The following is a 19,043-nucleotide window of genomic DNA, read 5'->3' as shown; positions in this document are numbered from 1 at the left end:
AATACAAAACGCGCTACAAACCAAAAATCACTACACCACGCCCCGAACCCTCCCCCCCCAGCCCGCCCGCCCCTTTTTCCCACTTTTTCACTAAGCTGTTGGATATATTGCACCAATAGCCACGCCTTCCAGGGTGTGGCCTGGGAGTCTAAAGTCTCAGTGACGCAAAAAATGGCCAATGAGAATAGAGATGTGGTAAACGCGCATACCGCAACCTCCAATGAGTACACGGCAAACTGGGACTTTCGCCATGGTGACTGAGACTTAATAAGGTTTGCCAAGGAAATCCTGAGTTGGAGTTGGAGTTTGGGTTGGGGTGGGGGTGGGGCCGCAAGAATCGCGAAGGCCGCCATTTTATGTTGGTGGTTCGAGACTTCATTTGGTAGTGTGTGCTTGGTTTTTACCTGGGACTGGGGACCGGGAGGGATGTGAAGGGAAGGGAGGAGGAACTATAGTGCGTTATCTATTATTAGTTTGTCCATAACCCAATTTATGTGACAGGGTGCGCGAGCCTTGGTGTAGTTCGTTATACGTTGGCGCGTGCGCCAGAGCGAGGGGGCGTCTCACCGAACTCCTCGCCTCACAAACTGAGGTGAGTGTGAGGGAGGAAGGAGAACTGAAGAGATATTGGGTCACAAATTCAGACTGAAGAGTGAGAGAGGTAGGGATATGGGATAATTTTAACTTTGGTTTGAGAAAAATGACTTGGTGAAAAAATGTGCCTGAAAAGTCAATAATGGATAGGCCTAGGTGGGCGGGAAGCAACAGCTAAAAAACGGTTAAACAGCTGTTGAGGGAAAAACTACTTGAAAGGTTGAACACGACACCAAGTTAGACTTCCCCTCAAATGTTGAAACATTGTTAAAATGTGAGCTTCGAAAAAACATCATACAATACTGTTTGAAAGCCACAAATAGAGTTCCTAAAACCCTCTGTTAGAAAACCATTATGCTATTTTCCCCTACTTTGGATGGAATTTATTTCCTGGAGAATATTGGAAAGGGTGGGAAAGTATTAAAACAAAAAATTCTACACATAATTGAGAAATTGGAGGTATCCAAGCATTAAACTCTTCTCACCCCGTTGACCCTATATGAACGTTAGTCCAAAAATAAATATTTCCTGACAAAATAAGAAACTCTCTCTTTTCTTAATCCACCTCCTTAGAATTTTAATTGTGATGTAGAATGTAGAATTCTTTGTAATTTATAATTTTCTCATTCTTTGTTCTCTTATCTTTTTTCAAGAAAAATAAGTTACTATCAATTTGGACCTAAATAATATTGATCCTATAAATAAACAATATCCTTGATCCTAACACTGATAATACCCAGTCCCATGTACGTTTTTTTAAAAAACATTATACTTAATTGCTTGTATCTTGCTTTCAAGTAATGGGAGGAAAGAAGATATAAACAATATACAAGAACTGTTTTTTCGTTTTTCCCCAGTTTACTACAGCATTTTTTCTAAAATTCTTATAAGGTAAGAAGAAAGCCATTCAGTGACAAAATGTGTTCAAAATTTAGTGAAAGGACAAAAAATGGACAACTATCTTTCCAAACTAGAAATCAAACTTTAGATATTTATCATGTAACCCTTAATACATAGCAACCCACTTTACCTTAATTTTTCAATCTGTTGTTATGATAAGAAAGTAACAAATTACTCCAATAAATTTGACAATAGTCCAAAAGAATCTTGAGGTGCCTGAAATAATTGAACAACTTTCTTGAGATTTCTAGCTTTAATGTTAGATAAAATTATAATTTGGAGGGTATTTGTCAAAATTAATACTTTATTTAGGCAAGTAATGCAGCTAAAATCATTGGTGAATGGTAGCAAAATCAAGTCAAGGCCCTTGCTTTTGGCTTAGATTCAGAGGACTTGTATAATTGCCATTCTCTATTGATTGTGATAAATGATATCTATATTTTTAAACTCCAGTTTTCCCTCCTTGAAATCATTTCTCTCAAAACCCATTATAAAAGTATAAATTAATATTATGTAAAATTGAGTAACTAAATAGAACTTCCTTTAAAAATTGAACAAGAATCTTTAATAGATGATATTCAGAGAAGGAACAATTTAATAAAAATATAGAAATTTGAAGACAGAAGAATCATAGAATCAGGAAGAAGAAAATAAAGCTAGAAACTATAAATACTTTTGTGCATTTTCTTTAGGCCAAAAATATATGCTTAGAATCACATAAAAAAGTAATAGTCCTTGTGAAGTCTGAGAATAAGGGAGACATGTCATAAAATAGGTAGAAATCAAGAAAACTTGTTTTTTTCCTACTAGAGTTAAAGAAAAATAGGTCTATGAATTATTGTTAGAGGTATTGGAGGTAGAAAGAAATTGGACTACTAAGGTATTTCTATTAAGGCAGCAATATTACTCCCAATAATATTTCAACAAATGTTAGCTCTAACTTGAACTAAAATTTTTGGCAAAAAAAAAAAAAATCTTGAAATCACCTAAAGGGATTCCATTTTCTACTTATTTTTTCTCTCTCTTGAAATATAACAAGCCAAAAAAAGGCTAATTTTCCCACAACAGATTTATACATTATATTGTTATTTTGTATTATAATTAAATCAAAATTCAGGCACTTAGTTAATTCTTAGTAATTATGATGAATTGAAGATTCAACACCCAATTTCAGGTTCTTCAGCTTAATTTTTTTTGACCATTAGAAAACTCTCATACATTTTTCCTGTTCTGTAACAAATGCTAAGCAAATAGTCTTATTGGTATTGTTTTGTTCTGTCCTTGCAAATCTTTTCCCCTTCAGTTTCTAACATTTTATTCAACTTTCCAGCAAACACATCCTGCAGGCTGGCAGAACATGGTGTTGGAAGCAAGGGTGGTAGTAGTCGTCTCTGGAAAGTGAAAAGAAGTCATTGGCCCAAGAGAAGTATCCAAGACATGGAGTATGAAAGAAGGTAAGTCTATCAGTAACCACTGAATTATAAAGAAAATAAAAGATTGTTATTTTTCTCAAGAAACTCAAAATTTAATAGGGGAGACAACATACAGTTATGAATAAACTAGATACATTTAGAATAAATTGTAAATAATCAACAGGGAAATCTGTTCCAGAGAGATTAGGAAGTGCAAGAAAAGATTTTGGGGGAAAGAATGATCTTCTTGAATTTTTTTTTTTTTTTGAGAACTTGTCTCTTTAAAGATTTTAGAATTTAGGGGCAGCTGAGTAGTGCAGTGGATGATAGAGCACCAGCCCTGAAGTCAGGAGGACCTGAGTTCAAATATGGCCGCAGACATTTAAACTAATTACTTCTTAACTGGGCATAATCCTAACTCTAACTCTGGGCAAGAAACTTAACCTCAATTGCCTCAGCCAAAAAAAAAAAGAAACAAAATCTAGACATTTAGGATGTTAAATATTCATTTCTGTTACTGATAATGATATTAGCTAGCATATTTTAATGCTTTAAGGTTTGTGAAGCTCTGTAATTGCCCTATTTGATTTTTATAACAATACTGTGAACTATATGAAGAAACTGAAGTTGAGAGGTGATAATTTGCTCAAGATACAACTGTTGGTAATTGCCTTGTGAGGTTATTATTCAGTCATTTTTTATTCATGTCTAACTCGTCAGGACCATTTTAGGGGTTTCTTTGCAAAAATAGTAGATAATGGCTTGTCATTTCCTTCCCCAGATCATTTTAAAAATGAGGAAGCTGAGGCAAACAGGGTTTTGACTAAGGTCACCCCGCTAGGAAGTGTCTGAAGCTTAATTTGAACTGAGAGAGATAAATTTTCATGATTCCAGGCCTAGTGCTTTATGCTATTCTATTTGAATTTAGGTCTTCCTGACTGCATTGTGCCATTTAGCTGGAGGTATGCAATAAACAAAATAAGTAAATAAATAAAATAAATAAATAAAAGGAAAGTTCTAGAAGCTACCTAAATTATAATTGACATATAACATCTGACTATCTATATATACTTTCTCTGTGCAATATTAATAGCAGTTAAATGCTGGATTCTCAGTCATATCTTTAGATGCCACATATTCCATTAGAAAAAGTTGTAGAAACAGTAAATGAAAGGTGGAAATAAGTTTCTAGCACAATTTCTTGGTATTACCAGGCTGAGGCAGAAATGTGAAAAATTGAAGAGACTGGTTTCCTGCCTCTCTTTGCATCTTGAATTACTAGACACATGACATGGAAAACTGATAAAAAGGAACTTATTTTCTAACCCAGTAGTATTCTCTTAAGAGAGGTTTGTAAGGTATTTTCTGGAAGTCTGGAAAATTGCTGCTGTTCTCTAGTATACAAGCCCTTGAATGAAGATCTCAGTTTGAATCCTTCCTCATATATACTTGTTAGCCATGTGACACTAGATCAGACCCATAAATTTCCTTGTCTACAAAAATGGGGAAAATTACAGCTACTTTTCTTAAGCTACGGATAAAATAAAAATATTGGTAAAACATTTTGAAAACCTCAAATGGTTTTATGAATGCATGCTATTAAGAATTTAGTATTTTTGCTTGGAAATATATATCCTTCTGCTTTGATAATCTTTATGAAGATTGAAGATAGGGCAGTCTTCATATTTCATTAAAGATCTGAGCTCTGAATAGTAATAATTTAGAAAATTATTAAATGAGAATTAAGGGGATGCATAGTAATTGAGAATGCTAAACAAATAATGCTACATTAATATAATATACTTTTTTTGTCAAAAAAACAAAGGAGAAATTTGGGAGGAATGTATGAAAACCTGATTTCTGAAGCAGAATAAAGCGAATATCATTTAAAAAATTTAAATATTGAAAAATGTATTGATAAATAAATCATAAATACAAAAGACTAAATAATGGTTATGCCAATCACCTACTGATCATGAATTTGAATTTGAACCGTGTATGTTGGGAGTATTCATTTTTTGTTCATTTTGTTTTAAAGAAGTACCAAAAAAGAATTAGTACTTAAAAAAAATGCAGAAACAAACAAAAAAAATCAAATACTTGCTTAAAATAATAGTTGAATGCTTAGAAAAATTAGACCCATTTCACTAGATACTAATAGCAGCCTAAACTGAACTGAGAAACTGAGGTACTAGTTACTAAGGCTTTTTTTGTAAAGAGTGCTCCTTATTCTACCTCCTATAGCTAAAAACACATGTGTATAATATTCGCCAAATTAAATATTTGCATGAGTAATTTTTCAATGTTGACCATTGCAAAAACTTCTGTTCCAACTTCCCCCTCCTTCCCTCTATCCTCTTCCTTAGATAGCAGGTAGTCCCATACATATTAAATGTGTTAATATTTATATATTTATACAGTTATATATTTAATATTTATTTTAAATATTTACATATTTATACAGTTGTCTTGATATACAAGAAAAATCGGACTTAGAAAAAAGGTAAAAATAACCTGGGAAGAAAAACATAAATGTAAACAGTAACAGAAAGAGTGTAAATGCTATGTTGTGGTTCACATTCATTTCCCAGTGTTCTTTTCTTGGGTGTACTGGTTTTGTTCATTACTGATCATTTGGAACTGATTTGGATCTTGTTGAAAAGAGCCACTTTCATCAGAATTGATCCTCATATAGTACTGTTGTTGAAGTATATAATGATTTCATTTCACTCAGCATCAATCCATGTAAGTCTCTCCAGGCCTTTCTGAAATCATCCTGTTGGTCATTTCTTACTGAACAATAATATTCCATAACAATCAGATACCACAATTTACTCAAATAATCTTAATTACATATTATATACAAATAATCAGAAATGTGAAAATAAAAATATTAAATTACAAATGAAGCAATTTCAGTTATTTTAAAATTTAAGTATAAAAAAAGACAGTTAATACATAATTCTCTGTGATATAAAAGTATCATGTTTTTAGTTATAGAGATTACAAAAACTAAGATTTCATTCAAATTGGAATGAGCCCTATTGGGAGTAATTAGATGAACAATTTAAGTATATGTCAGAAGAGATTAGTATAAATTGAACTATATGGAAACTAACACTAATTCTGTGATTCTAATGCTTGTTACTTTAACTTGTTCTCAAAGATCATCAATCTATTTGGAATAGCTCTAATAATGGGAAGAGAATCACAGTTAGAAAAGTCTGTGTTTAAATTCTATCCTAGGTACTTGTAACCTTGAACAAATTGGCCTCTGTCTGTATTCCCTCATCTAAAATGGAAATGATATTAATAATAGGAGATATGCTATTTCCAAGAGTTGTTGTGAGGATCAATTGAAAAAAATTATGTAAAATGCCTAGCATAGTACTAATAGCATAGAAGCTATTAAAATTTTCAAATTATTTAAACATTTTTTCATTGACGGTTAACTTTAATCGCATTATTGACATTTTTATCCTTTTATTTGGTTGGGATGATCAACAAAATAATGATGCTAATTTGGAGTTTGCTCTCTCTAAATTGCATATGCTTTTACCCCCATGGGGGTGTGGTTGTACAAGATGTCATGGGCTACTTTGGGGAGTGTGCCTGATGTCCGCTCCTTTAAACTTAGATCAAATTTTAAGGACATTCTCACCAGATTGCAGAAACTTGCATGTGTAGATTCTAATAAAAATTAACAGTTAAGGCTAGGACCAAATCTTTGTGCTTGTGGCACTGATTAAAGCCCATCTATTGAAAGTTTCACAGTTACTTCTAGACAGATTGACTAGAGTGGACTCTTGATTACAACTAGGTCATTATGCTTTAGAACCATTCCTAGAGTGAGCCCAATATGATCTGCTCATGTCTTTACTCTGCAGAGGTGGCCGTGGAGACAGGACTGGCCGATACCGTGCCTCCGACTGCTCCCAAGATGAGGGAGTAGAGAGCCGAAGTCTGAGAGACCATGATTATCGAGATATGGATTACCGTTCCTACCCCCGCGACTTCAACAGCCAGTTATTCAAACATGACTATGACTCATCTGAGGAGCAGAGTGCTGAAGTAATTTTTAAGAATAAGAAAAATCTCATTGGCTTTCTTTCACTTTTCATCTCTATTGTACTCATGAGAAGTATTCTAATTCTGGCAACTTTGTGTAGCTCTTCCTCTCTTACATCTAATTCACATATGATGTCTGTCTCTCTTTGGCTTTTGGTTTCTCTATTCACTTTCTAGTTTTGAGGTACTTGAAGAACATGTATGTGTGCATATATATACATGCATATATATGAGTGTATGTGTGTGTGTGTTTTTTGGAAGCTAAGAGAAGAGTATATTTACCTCTGTATCTTTACATCACTATCCTCTCTTTTTTCATGTCTAGCAAACTACCCTAAAATAGTAGCTTCTTAGCTGGCACCTGACACTTTTGAAATAAACTTATGAAGAACATATGTCTGGATAAGAATTCAAAATTTAGTGTAATTGGAGAAATTGTTTGGAGCTATGAAAAAAAAAAAGACCAGTCTGCTTTTGAGTTAAAATCATTAGTGAGAATTAGAATAGTGGTTACTGATTATTTGATATTTTACATATTAGCTATTTTTATTGTTAATGCTTATAATTATTAGTCTCAATTAACATTTGATTGTTATGAGATATAAACTGAATAAACACATATTATCATATCCCCACTTTATAGGTGAATTAACTGAGACGTAGAAGTTAAGCCATATACTCAATACCTAATGTTACATAGTATTTTAATATAAGGTCAACATTCATTCTTTTTCATAGAATTATGTATAGTTAGAGAAATCCATATGTATCAGTTCAATTTTCTCTCTAATGAAAGTAGGCTGATCCTTGGCCTTGCACAAAATAAAATAATTCAATTTAGCAAATATTTATTACTTACCATGTGTAGGACATGTTACAGAGTATTTTTAAACTGAGTAACTAATTTTCCTAACTTGTTAGTCAGGCCATGTCTAGTCAGTCCTTTATTATTATCTTTCTCCTCTTTAGATTCATCTCCCTTCAATCTTTGTGATACTTATGCATGGTGGAAAATTTATGAGAAAGAAAAATCCATTCATTAGTTATTTTGCATAGAAAATATAGTACTTAGATAGAGTTGGCTGATTTTTTTCTGGGACCCTGAACAGAAAAATAACTGGTACTGACAAACAATAGAAAATTGTTAGACTTATTGATCTAAGAAACTTGAAAATTTCACAATAGAGGGCATAGGAGACCAGTTGAATCTAGATGGTTCCACTATAGTAAAAAGGGAGGAGAGAATAATGCGTATTTCACTTTTGGCCTTTCATCTTTCCAGCTTACCTTTACTATCTTTTCTAAGAGAACGAGAGTAAAGATGGAACTGTGTCTGAAATTTTATGCAAACCTGAAGAAAGCTATTTGTATCCAAGTCCTGCTTGTGTTAAAACTGTACCATTGGACAACCATATGAAATATCCAGACTCAAAGTAAACCATATTGAATCTTTTATTTTCTTATTATACTTAGGACTCTTATGAGGCATCTTTAACTTCTGAAACACAGCGTAAGTGGGATAGCTCTATTGAGCCACTAGGTTTCCCTGGAGATGGTAACTACCGGGATCAGGATTATCGGACAGAGCAAGGAGAGGAGGAGGAAAAGGCCAGTAACATCATCATGCTGAGGATGCTGCCACAGGCAGCTACTGAAAATGATGTACGTTATGTTGTTTGTCTTAGGTTATCTGGGTCCTTTTGGGAGAATCATGCTAAAATGGGTGATAGTGCAAGGAGCCTTACAGTTGTTGGACATTAATTTGTAATCTTCAAAGGTACAGACTATAAAATATCATTGTTGTAGAGAATTTTTGGAGGTATTCTTTGAAAAGAGCAAATGCTTCCTTTTGTCCTATATAACTTTTGGGTGCTGCAAGGGGTAAAGAAGTACTTTGGGAGTAAACCTAGCTTCTAGCTTGAAAGGATGGGGTGCACTGCAGAATTTTGTTTTATAGGCCCAATAGAAGTTGCTGGTATTTGTAATTTTTGTCTCTTATGAGGATATAGAATGATCTCTGGATTTTTTTTAAGGACATTCTATCAGTCCCTTCATCTGGTCTTTAATATTACTTTTATTTTCTCAATTTCATTTTCTCTGGCTCCTAGGAATTTTTTTTAGATAATTATGCTTTCACCATCCCTCCACTATTCTCCATGTTATCAATAGCTGGTTCCCTATTGCTCATACAATGATATTTAAGTGTTCCCTGCCTTATATTTTAGATCCTTCTCTATCTCTCACTATTCTGGAGGTTTGATTCCTTGTTCTCTCCACTTTAATTCCACGTTTGTTTTTAGTTCTACATATCTTTATGGTCTAAAATCAGTTCATTTCAATTAATAGACATGAAATATTCAAGGAATATAATTTCAAATAGAATTTTATTGGGAAAGAGCATTAAAAATAGAAATGATGCAATGAGCAAAGGCTTGAAGAAGAAATTGAACACTGACAAAAATCTAAGGATTCAGAGAGGAAGAGATTTCAAGCATGGAAGATGGTTGTGCAAATGCATTGCATGAAAGTGAGTAAAATTTTGAAGTTGGATAATGTTAGCTGTCCATTTTGGCTAGACCTTGAGGATTCTTAGAGGAATTTTTTAAAAAGGGAAAAATAAATTTGGAAAGACAGTAAGATTAAATGCCTGGCCAGGTGTTTTGTGTTTCAGTGTTGGAGAATCACTGAAGATTTTTTAAATGAGGCTTGTGCTTTAGGAAAATTCTTATTTGGGGATTTAAAAAAATATTTCATTGATCTCCATTGTAATGAAAAACTATTAAATAAAAGATAGTATCTATTTTTCCCCTCTTTATTGCCTGATCCTACCAATGAAGTAAATAGAGTATATTATGTGTTCAAGAAGATTTAGTATATTATTTGTTTAGAGACATTGATTTTTTAAATTGCAGTTTATGGGGTCATAATCGTTTATCTGCTTTTGCCTTGTGTCAGTTCAAATGAGATAGCATCTTCAGGAAAAAGGATAAAGTAATGAGAGCCCAAAATAACTGAGCAAAATCAAAAAAGTATATGACATAATTTATTTATGGAAATTGAGAAAAAGGAGTAGTATAAATGACTAAAGTCACTTGAGTTATGGATGTTGTTATGCCTTTAGTTTTAATTTTTAGGCTTTTGGTTATAATTGGTAAATAATTCATTATGATTAGAGAAGTGTTTTTTTGAGTAAAGATTAGTATGCATGTACAAAGTAAGTGATAAGAGAAAGTAGCATTAAACTAAGTCAGAGAGAGTTTTTGGTTTTGGCTAGAATGAGTAAACAAGTTGAAATATTTTAACTTTCTATGGGGAGAGGAGGCCCCTGACTTATAATTGGCAATAAGTACTTGTTGAATTAATGAATTATGGAGGGAATTAACTAGAGACTAATTAGGAGTTTCTCACAAGGTAAGAAGAATGGGAAAATACAAGGAAATTTTTTTATTTAGCATTTTTAGCGATTTATTTAGCATGAAAGGCAAGATTGATCCTGATTTCAAAGAGCTCACATTTTGATTGGAAAAAAATTATGTATTGGAAGTTTCATTACAAAGTTAAATGGAAAGATCTGTCCTTAAAATAGTAGCAAAACAAATAGCAGTGTATCTCTTTACTGTAATTTCGTTTGATTAAAAAAAACCACAAAAACAAAATGCTTTCTGATATTGAAGCACTTGAAAGGGCCAAAGACTAGTATTAAGAATTTTCTGAGTCTTTAGTAGCTGTTATGTAGAGGCTGCAGTATCTGCAGGGAGTTTGAAACTCCCCAAGTGTTGCTCCTCTAGAAAATGGCTATTGGGTCAGGTAACAAGATTAGTGATGGGAGTAGGGATTGGGGAATGTGTACAATTGTTTCAAAATTTTTTCCACTGATAGCAGTTAGTTGATAGTTGATATTTTAAAAAAAGAGTTCCTTTTCTTGCTTCCCTTGATAATGATTTTGGGGGATGGCCTGAAGCAGGATCAGTGATATGAATATTGCAGTGATTCAGAGTACTGTTAAGAGTTATTATATATATGTGTATATATACATGCATATAATATATTATATATTAACAGTAACTGGCCTTTGAGTTTGTCTCCTTTGGAGTCCATGAGAAAATAAGGGCTAACAAAAGGTCAGATTTAGGAAATTGGGCTATCTCAATATAAATTTGTGTGTCCATTTCTTTAGCCCAGAAACTACCCAGTTTACTGAGATTTTTGTGAAAGCTCCTGCTTTCAAAAATCTTTGACTAGTCCTTTTAACACCCCAATCTTACTGTCTTCTTTGTAGATCCGAATACAGCTTCAGACTCGTGGGATCCAAGCTCGGGAAGTGCGACTAATGCGAAACAAATCATCTGGTAGGTTTTAATTCCATTTTTTTTCCTATTTACAAATGTATTTATTTCCCCCATTCTTTTATTTCCTTATTAGCTGAGCATTTATTAATCAGATGAATTAAGAAGGATGGGGATAATTTGTTGTTTTTTTTTTTCCTCTACCGTTTCTCCTCCATTCTTTTTTCCCATTCAGGTATAAAAGGAAGAGAATATATATATGTCAACTATTGTGTGTGCCAAGAATTGTGCTAAATGCTGTTATATATTTTATTTTATCTTTACGACATTCTAGTCTGGTTCTTGCTTTTATCCACTGTTTCAACTCACTCTCTAGGTGCAACAAGAAGAAACCATAGAGCTAAGTCATGGAATTAGTTGAAAGATTGAATATTAATAAGTTACATTGCCAAAGTAGCTTCTGAGTCAAACTTATTTTACAGATTCCAGAGAAAATCTGAACATTTGAGATATCTCTCTCATTTTACTTTACTATTACTTTTCCTTCCTCCACCTATATTTATTTCCACTAATTTTGATGTCTACTTCCTTTTCTCCCTTTTTTATCTCTAGCATTTAGCACAGCACTTGGTATATAGTTGGTATTTAACAATTGTTATTTGACTAATCCATATGTACTCCTCACTTATCTCTCTCTCTCTGTCCAAACCCCAGTGTTAAGGAAAGCAATGTGAATAAAACTGTTGACTAACCTACTTTGTCTGTATCTGAATACTATCTCCAGGTCAGAGCCGGGGCTTCGCCTTTGTTGAATTTAATCATTTGCACGACGCTACAAGATGGATGGAAGCCAATCAGGTTGCTTTACTGCAATTGAACCTCTTCCCCTTTGGTTACATTCTTAAAAGCCTGTGCAGAGTAGTTCATACAAATGCAACTGTTTGTTCTGTAATATTTAAAACTATTAACTTCTCTTCTTTTCCCCTTTATTTTCACTTCTTATGTCAGACCTTGAAAACTTCCATTTTTACTGGTTCCCCTAAAGTCAGCAATTAGAATTATTGTCTCTCCTGTTTCATCCATCATTTATTGTTAGGATTGACATAGTGTGGAGAAAAAGACATCAAAGGGATATTTAGGGGAGTCATCTTTCCCTTCTCCTGATCTTTCTAGTCCCATGACTCCAACTCAAGAGGTGTAAAGCTATAATTCCTGGATTGTTGATATTGTTAAATTCAGAGTTGGACCCAAATAATTTTTCTGAATTGTGAGGGACTCAGGAAATTCTTCAGCCTCTTGAATTGGCATGAATTTGTTAACTTCCCCTGAAACTAACTGGGAACATCTTTAAAGTTAAGAGAAATAATGGTAACAATAAGCAAGTATATAGCAGTGGAGATAAAGGGGCATAGTCAGGACCAGAAAAGATCATTAGACTGTAATGATGGATCTAAGGCTTAATAGCATTTTTTAAAAAATCATAAATTCCGTTATCTTTTCTTATTCTTTCTAATTTTTCTTTCCTTTCTCAATCCCAGGTGTGAGACCTCTATAGTTACAAACTCTTATGACTTAGATGTTTGAGGTCAAATGTTGGTTAGACTGTACATACTGATACTTGTAAGAATTATGTGTGTTCATATCTGTTTGGATGTGCCCCCTACTAGCTACTTCTTTCTGGTCCCTTTTTATCTTTTTTTCAGCTAATGGATCACACTTTCCTTGTAAGCCCAGGCTTTACTCTGACTACCTTCTTCCCACAGCATTTCCTCAACATACTGGGTCAGAAGGTTTCCATGCACTACAGTGATCCTAAGCCTAAAATTAATGAGGATTGGCTTTGCAACAAGGTGAGATGAGCCTTGAGGCTTGGCCTTGTGTTATTCAGTGACCTTAGGCTTCACAGAATATTAAACCTTGAAGATAATTCAGAGGTCATCTAGCTCAGCTTGAATTTGTAAAATTCATTTTACAAGTACTCCAACAAAAAGTTATCCATGCTTTTTCTAAAGAATGTAAGTGAACCATTTATCATGGGTAAGCACTTTAGGGTAACTTTTAAGTGACACAATGTTTTCGCTTAAAATTAAGCATATTATTTGAATTACTTTTTTACATGTTCCTAATTCTATCTTATGTGAACAAACAGATTAGTTCTTTCCCTCTAAGAAATCATTAAACTCCTTTGAAAATAAAGGGCAATAATAAAATCTTTCTAAACTTGGAGACACTATAATATTAACTTTTAAGTCTTACCCTTCTTTCTCTTTATTTTCTTTCTTCATTCATTTAAAACTTAATAAGTATATAATCATTTCCAAAGCCCAGTTTGGTTAACTCAGGTGAATTTAACAAAAAATAAAATCATTCCATTACTCAGAAAACTTATATTCTATTGTAATTTATCAAATCTATAAATTAAATTTAAAAGTAATTTTTAGAAAGACAAGAACTTTTAACAGTTGTGCAGTATACTTCCTGTCAAAAAAAACCTTGAATACCAATTCTGTCTCAGACACTTATTACTTTGGGAAAATGATTTACAGCCTCAGTCTTCTTTCAGCCGCAGTCTTCTTTAACACTGATGGTTGTTTCATAGAATTGTTCTCCAGTTTGTTTTACAGATGAAGAAACTGAGGCAAACTGGGTTCAGTGAATTGCACAGGATCCCTACAGCTTGGAAATATCTGAGGCTTGGAATAGTTGAGCTTGAACTCAGGATTGAATTTTCCTGAGGAATTCTATCCACTTCATTATCTAGTTTTATTTATTATCTTCATATTGTTTTCAAATTGTCATTCTAATCATTGTTACTAACATTTTAGAAGGGCTGAAGAAAATAATTAGGAAAGAATATATAACCTTAAAAGAGCCTTCTAGGAAGCCAGAAATTGTGAGAAGGAATATATTCTAATAGTACTGTACTGTACTGTAAAGATATCTTTACAAGTCCTTAATAATCGTCCAATATAGCATAATTGAGTCTAAACTTAGAAATTTAGAATATTAGGTTTTTCTAGGTCAGAGACAGAATGGAATTCTTAGTACTCATTCTTAATAGTTCTGTGATCTTGAAATCAATTTCCAATTTAAAATTTAATTTTATTTTTATGTAAAATGGAGTTTGAAGGGATCAAATGATTAGCAGTCTAATCCAACCAATACATGAAAAGAATATCTTTCAGTGAGTGTTTGGTGATTGATAGGGGAAGAAAGAAAAAAAAAAGAGATTGCTCTTAGTAGGATAAGATTCTGTTGAACAAATGTGAAAAAAGTGCGTGCATTTAGGATTAGCAGAGTGAGAGGTGTTGGTTGAATGTCACAGTGGAGGGAAGAAGAGAGAAACCTATGTAATTAACTTCTAGAGAGTTTGAATGCTGAAAGGATGGATGATGGTATTTGAAAAATAAATCATAGGACATTCAGCTTCTTTTTGTTGTATTTTAAAGTTGAGTTTTTTTAAAGTTATTTATTCTCTGTCACTACTCAAAAGAATAACAGAAGAAAAAGAAAAAAAGAATTAACAAAAACTTTTAACAAGTATATCCGTTTAAGCAAAACTAATTCTTCTGTTGTCATTGTCCAAAAATGTGTCTCATGCTACATGGTATCCTCTCCATTTCATAAATCATGCAGGGAGTAATTATTGCTAATTGTTATTGGTAAAATCTCACTTCTCTTTCTATCATTCTTCTTGGTTGGCTTATTTTTTTCAAATAGTGTGGTGTCCAGAACTTCAAACGCCGAGAAAAGTGTTTCAAATGTGGTGTGCCCAAATTAGGTGAGTGGTTAAGTAACTTTCTGGACAAATGAGATATAAAGGATTGGGAGTGGTAATAATTGTGGAAAATCTTTATTATGCTGTTCCAGTAATTCCTTCATTTTCTCCTTTACATCTTCCATGCCTTTCTTTCTATTTTCCCCTTTCAGAGGCTGAACAGAAGCTAGCATTAGGCATCCAGCTGGACCAACAGGCAATGCCTTTGAGTGGCCGAGAGCTGAGCCAAGGCCTGCTGCCTCTACCCCAATCATACCAGACACAAAGTATACTTGCTTCTCAGGTTCTGGCTCAGGGCTCTGAGCCCAGTTCTGAGAATGCTAATGACAGTGAGTGAAACCACTGGGGAGGGGCTTCTGCATGAGAAGAACATATTTGGGTGGGTAAAACCTATCCGGTTTGGAACCTCTCCTGCCTTCTGATGACATTTTAACTTTTTATAGCCATTATTCTACGCAATCTGAATCCACACAGCACCATGGACTCAATTCTAGGGGCTCTAGCACCCTATGCTGTTCTGTCTTCTTCCAATGTCCGTGTCATCAAAGATAAACAGACACAGCTGAATCGAGGCTTTGCCTTCATCCAGCTATCTACCATCGTGGTGAGAGCGGCACAGGGGGAGGTCAGGCCTGATAATCAAAGGCTTGGCCTCCCAGGGTGGTGGGCCTCCTTCAATCCTTCATTTTTTTTTTTTTTTGTCCCTCCCTGATGCTTAACATGAAACTTTGCTTCAGATCTCACCCTTTTTTTCATCCCTTTATGAAGGAAGCTGCTCAGCTTCTTCAGATTCTCCAGGCTCTTCATCCTCCTCTCACCATTGATGGCAAGACAATTAATGTGGAATTTGCTAAAGGTTCGAAAAGGTAAGAGCCATTGTTATTTTTTCACCATAAATTTGTTCCCTTATAACTAGTCTTACAAGCTTCTCTTTTCTCATTCAGGGATGTGTCTTCCAGTGATGGGAACCGTATCATTGCTACTTCTGTAGCTAGTACAGCAATTGCAGCTGCCCAGTGGGCCATTTCACAGGTACAAGGCCGAAACCTTTTTATTACACCATCCAACAAAAACTTATTAAATTCCCACATGGAGGATATCTCTTGTTTTCTGGGAATGTTGTTGTTTACCTTAATAACCCTACTTGGCTGGCAATACCAAATTCAAATTGGGAGAGCATGATTATTTTGCATTGTTTGTTTAAATAATGTGTAAAATAAGAACATTCTTATTATAAAAAAGTATTTTTTCTCTTAGTGACAGTTCTTTTTAATAGTCTTTCTATGAAATTTCTAAGACTGGAAATTATATATTTGTAATGTTATGATAAAAATTTGTTCCATCTTTCTTTCCTTTTGATTTTGTGATATTTGGTAATCACTTGAAAAATGACTTGAAATTTTTCAGAAAAATATTCGGGAAAACATTGGTATTTTTTAAATCAATTAACAAAGATGTCAAAAAGTTAATTTCACAAAGGCAATCAAGTGAAGAGAAACATGGAAAAAATGGTCCAACCACTATTATTATCAGTGTGGTATCAATCTGAAAGTAAATTTGTATTAAAAGACAAAAGGGAAAGTGGGAAAAATTTCAGAGACTGGCCAGAGAAAGAAAGAGAAAGCAGAGAAGGAAAGGAAAAAAGAAAAAAGAAAAGTAATTTTTCAAATTTAATAATAATATGATAAATGCCCCTTCAAATTTGTTGCGTTATATACGTAGTTTTTAGAGAGTGGGTGCAAGTTAATTTAACCAACTTGTTAATGATGCTTCAAACTATTTATTCCACAGTTTGATTTACTATTCCATGTATGTTGCAATCTGGAGTGCAAAAACAGAAACAGCCCAGTGGAACAGGAGTAGTTAGATGTCACATTGAGGACAACGTGATGGAATATTGGGGAGAGAGATGGAATATCGGGGAGACACAGATTGAATATTGGAGAGAGAGATGGAATGTTGGGGACAGTCAGATGGAATATTGTGGAGAAATAAATGGAATATTGGGGCAAGAGAGGTGGAATATTGGGGAGAGAGATGGAATATTGGGGAGAGACAGATGGAATATTGGGGAGAGATAGAATATTGGGGAGAGACAGATGGAATATTGGGGAGAGATGGAATATTGGGGAGAGACAGATGGAATATTGGGGAGAGAGATGGAATTTTGGGGAGAGACATGGAATATCAGGGAGAGAGAAGGAATATTAGGGAGAGAGATGGAATATTGGGGAGAGAAAGATGGACTATTGGGGAGAGTCAGATGGAATATTGGAGAGAGACAGATGGAATAGTGGGGAGAGACAGATGGAATATTGGGGAGAGACAGATGGAATATTGGGGAGAGAGATGGAATATTGGGGAGAGACAGATGGAATATTGGGGAGAGAGATGGAATATCGGGGAGACACAGATTGAATATTGGAGAGAGAGATGGAATATTGGGGAGAGAGATGGAATTTTGGGGAGAGACATGGAATATCAGGGAGAGAGGTGGAATATTAGGGAGAGAGATGGAATATTGGGGAGAGACAGATGGAATATTGGGGACAAATAAATGGAATATTGGGGAGTGATAGATGGAATATTGGGGAGAGATGGAATATGGGGGAGAGTCAGATGGAATATTGGGGAGAGCCAGATGGAATATTGGGGAGAGACAGATAGAACATTGGGGAATGAGATTGAATATTGGGGAGAGACAGATGGAACATTGGGGAAAGAGATTGAATATTGGGGAAAGAGATTGAATATTGGGAGAGAGATGGAATGTTGGGGAGAGACAGATGGAATATTGGGGAGAGATAGAATATTGGGGAGAGACAGATGGAATATTGGGGAGAGATGGAATATTGGGGAGAGACAGATGGAATATTGGGGAGAGAGATGGAATTTTGGGGAGAGACATGGAATATCAGGGAGAGAGAAGGAATATTAGGGAGAGAGATGGAATATTGGGGAGAGAAAGATGGACTATTGGGGAGAGTCAGATGGAATATTGGAGAGAGACAGATGGAATATTGGGGAGAGACAGATGGACAATTGGGGAGAGTCAGATGGAATATTGGGGAGAGGCAGATGGAATATTGGGGAGAGACAGATGGAATATTGGGGAGAGAGATGGAATATCGGGGAGACACAGATTGAATATTGGAGAGAGAGATGGAATATTGGGGAGAGAGATGGAATTTTGGGGAGAGATGTGGAATATCAGGGAGAGAGATGGAATATTAGGGAGAGAGATGGAATATTGGGGAGAGACAGATGGAATATCGGGGAGAGAGATAGAATATGGGAAGAGACAGATGGGATATTGGGGAGAGATGGAATATGGGGGAGAGTCAGATGGAATATTGGGGAGAGCCAGATGGAATATTGGGGAGAGACAGATGGAATATTGGGGACAAATAAATGGAATATTGGGGAGTGATAGATGGAATATTGGGGAGAGATGGAATATGGGAGAGAGTCAGATGGAATATTGGGGAGAGACAGATAGAACATTGGGGAATGAGATTGAATATTGGGGAGAGACAGATGGAACATTGGGGAAAGAGATTGAATATTGGGGAAAGAGATTGAATATTGGGGAGAGGCAGATGGAATATTGGGGAGAGGCAGATGGAATATTGGGGAGAGAGATTGAATATTTCAGAGAGGCAGATGTAACATTGGGGAGAGTCAGATGGCATATTTGGGAGATACAGGTTGAATATTGGGGTGAGAGATTGAATATTGGGGAGGGAATTATGGAATATTGGGGAGAGCCAGATGGAATATTGGGGAGAGACAGATGGAACATTGGGGAATGAGATTGAATATTGGGGAGAGACAGATGGTATATTGGGGAGAGAGTGCTGCAGTATTGGGGAGAGACAGATGGAATATTGGTTAGAGACAGGTGGATTATTGGGGAGAGAGATTGATTATTGGGGAGAGAAATGTGGAATATTGGAGAGAGATTGAATATTGGGGAGAGATGGAATATTGGGGAGAGATGGAATA

General features: G+C 34.8%; 1 protein-coding gene across 1 annotated transcript in view; it reads left to right on the top strand.

Moving 5' to 3' along the window:
- The first annotated feature begins 2,854 nt into the window (after nt 1–2,854).
- LOC127542693 (RNA-binding protein 10-like) overlaps nt 2,855–19,043 on the top strand; it is a 37,024-nt gene continuing 20,835 nt past the window's right edge. Inside the window, exons 1-11 of the mRNA XM_051968446.1 lie at nt 2,855–2,948; nt 6,794–6,977; nt 8,448–8,636; nt 11,254–11,323; nt 12,045–12,118; nt 13,024–13,110; nt 14,981–15,041; nt 15,191–15,367; nt 15,482–15,642; nt 15,807–15,904; nt 15,983–16,070. Of these exons, the coding sequence (XP_051824406.1) occupies nt 2,932–2,948; nt 6,794–6,977; nt 8,448–8,636; nt 11,254–11,323; nt 12,045–12,118; nt 13,024–13,110; nt 14,981–15,041; nt 15,191–15,367; nt 15,482–15,642; nt 15,807–15,904; nt 15,983–16,070 (1,206 nt within the window). The 5' untranslated portion in view covers nt 2,855–2,931. The remainder of the gene's footprint in view (nt 2,949–6,793; nt 6,978–8,447; nt 8,637–11,253; nt 11,324–12,044; nt 12,119–13,023; nt 13,111–14,980; nt 15,042–15,190; nt 15,368–15,481; nt 15,643–15,806; nt 15,905–15,982; nt 16,071–19,043) is intronic.

Source organism: Antechinus flavipes, chromosome X (genome assembly GCF_016432865.1).
Source record: "Antechinus flavipes isolate AdamAnt ecotype Samford, QLD, Australia chromosome X, AdamAnt_v2, whole genome shotgun sequence".
Classification (NCBI taxonomy): Eukaryota; Metazoa; Chordata; class Mammalia; order Dasyuromorphia; family Dasyuridae; genus Antechinus; species Antechinus flavipes.
This window is presented reverse-complemented; position numbering and strand designations above follow the sequence as displayed.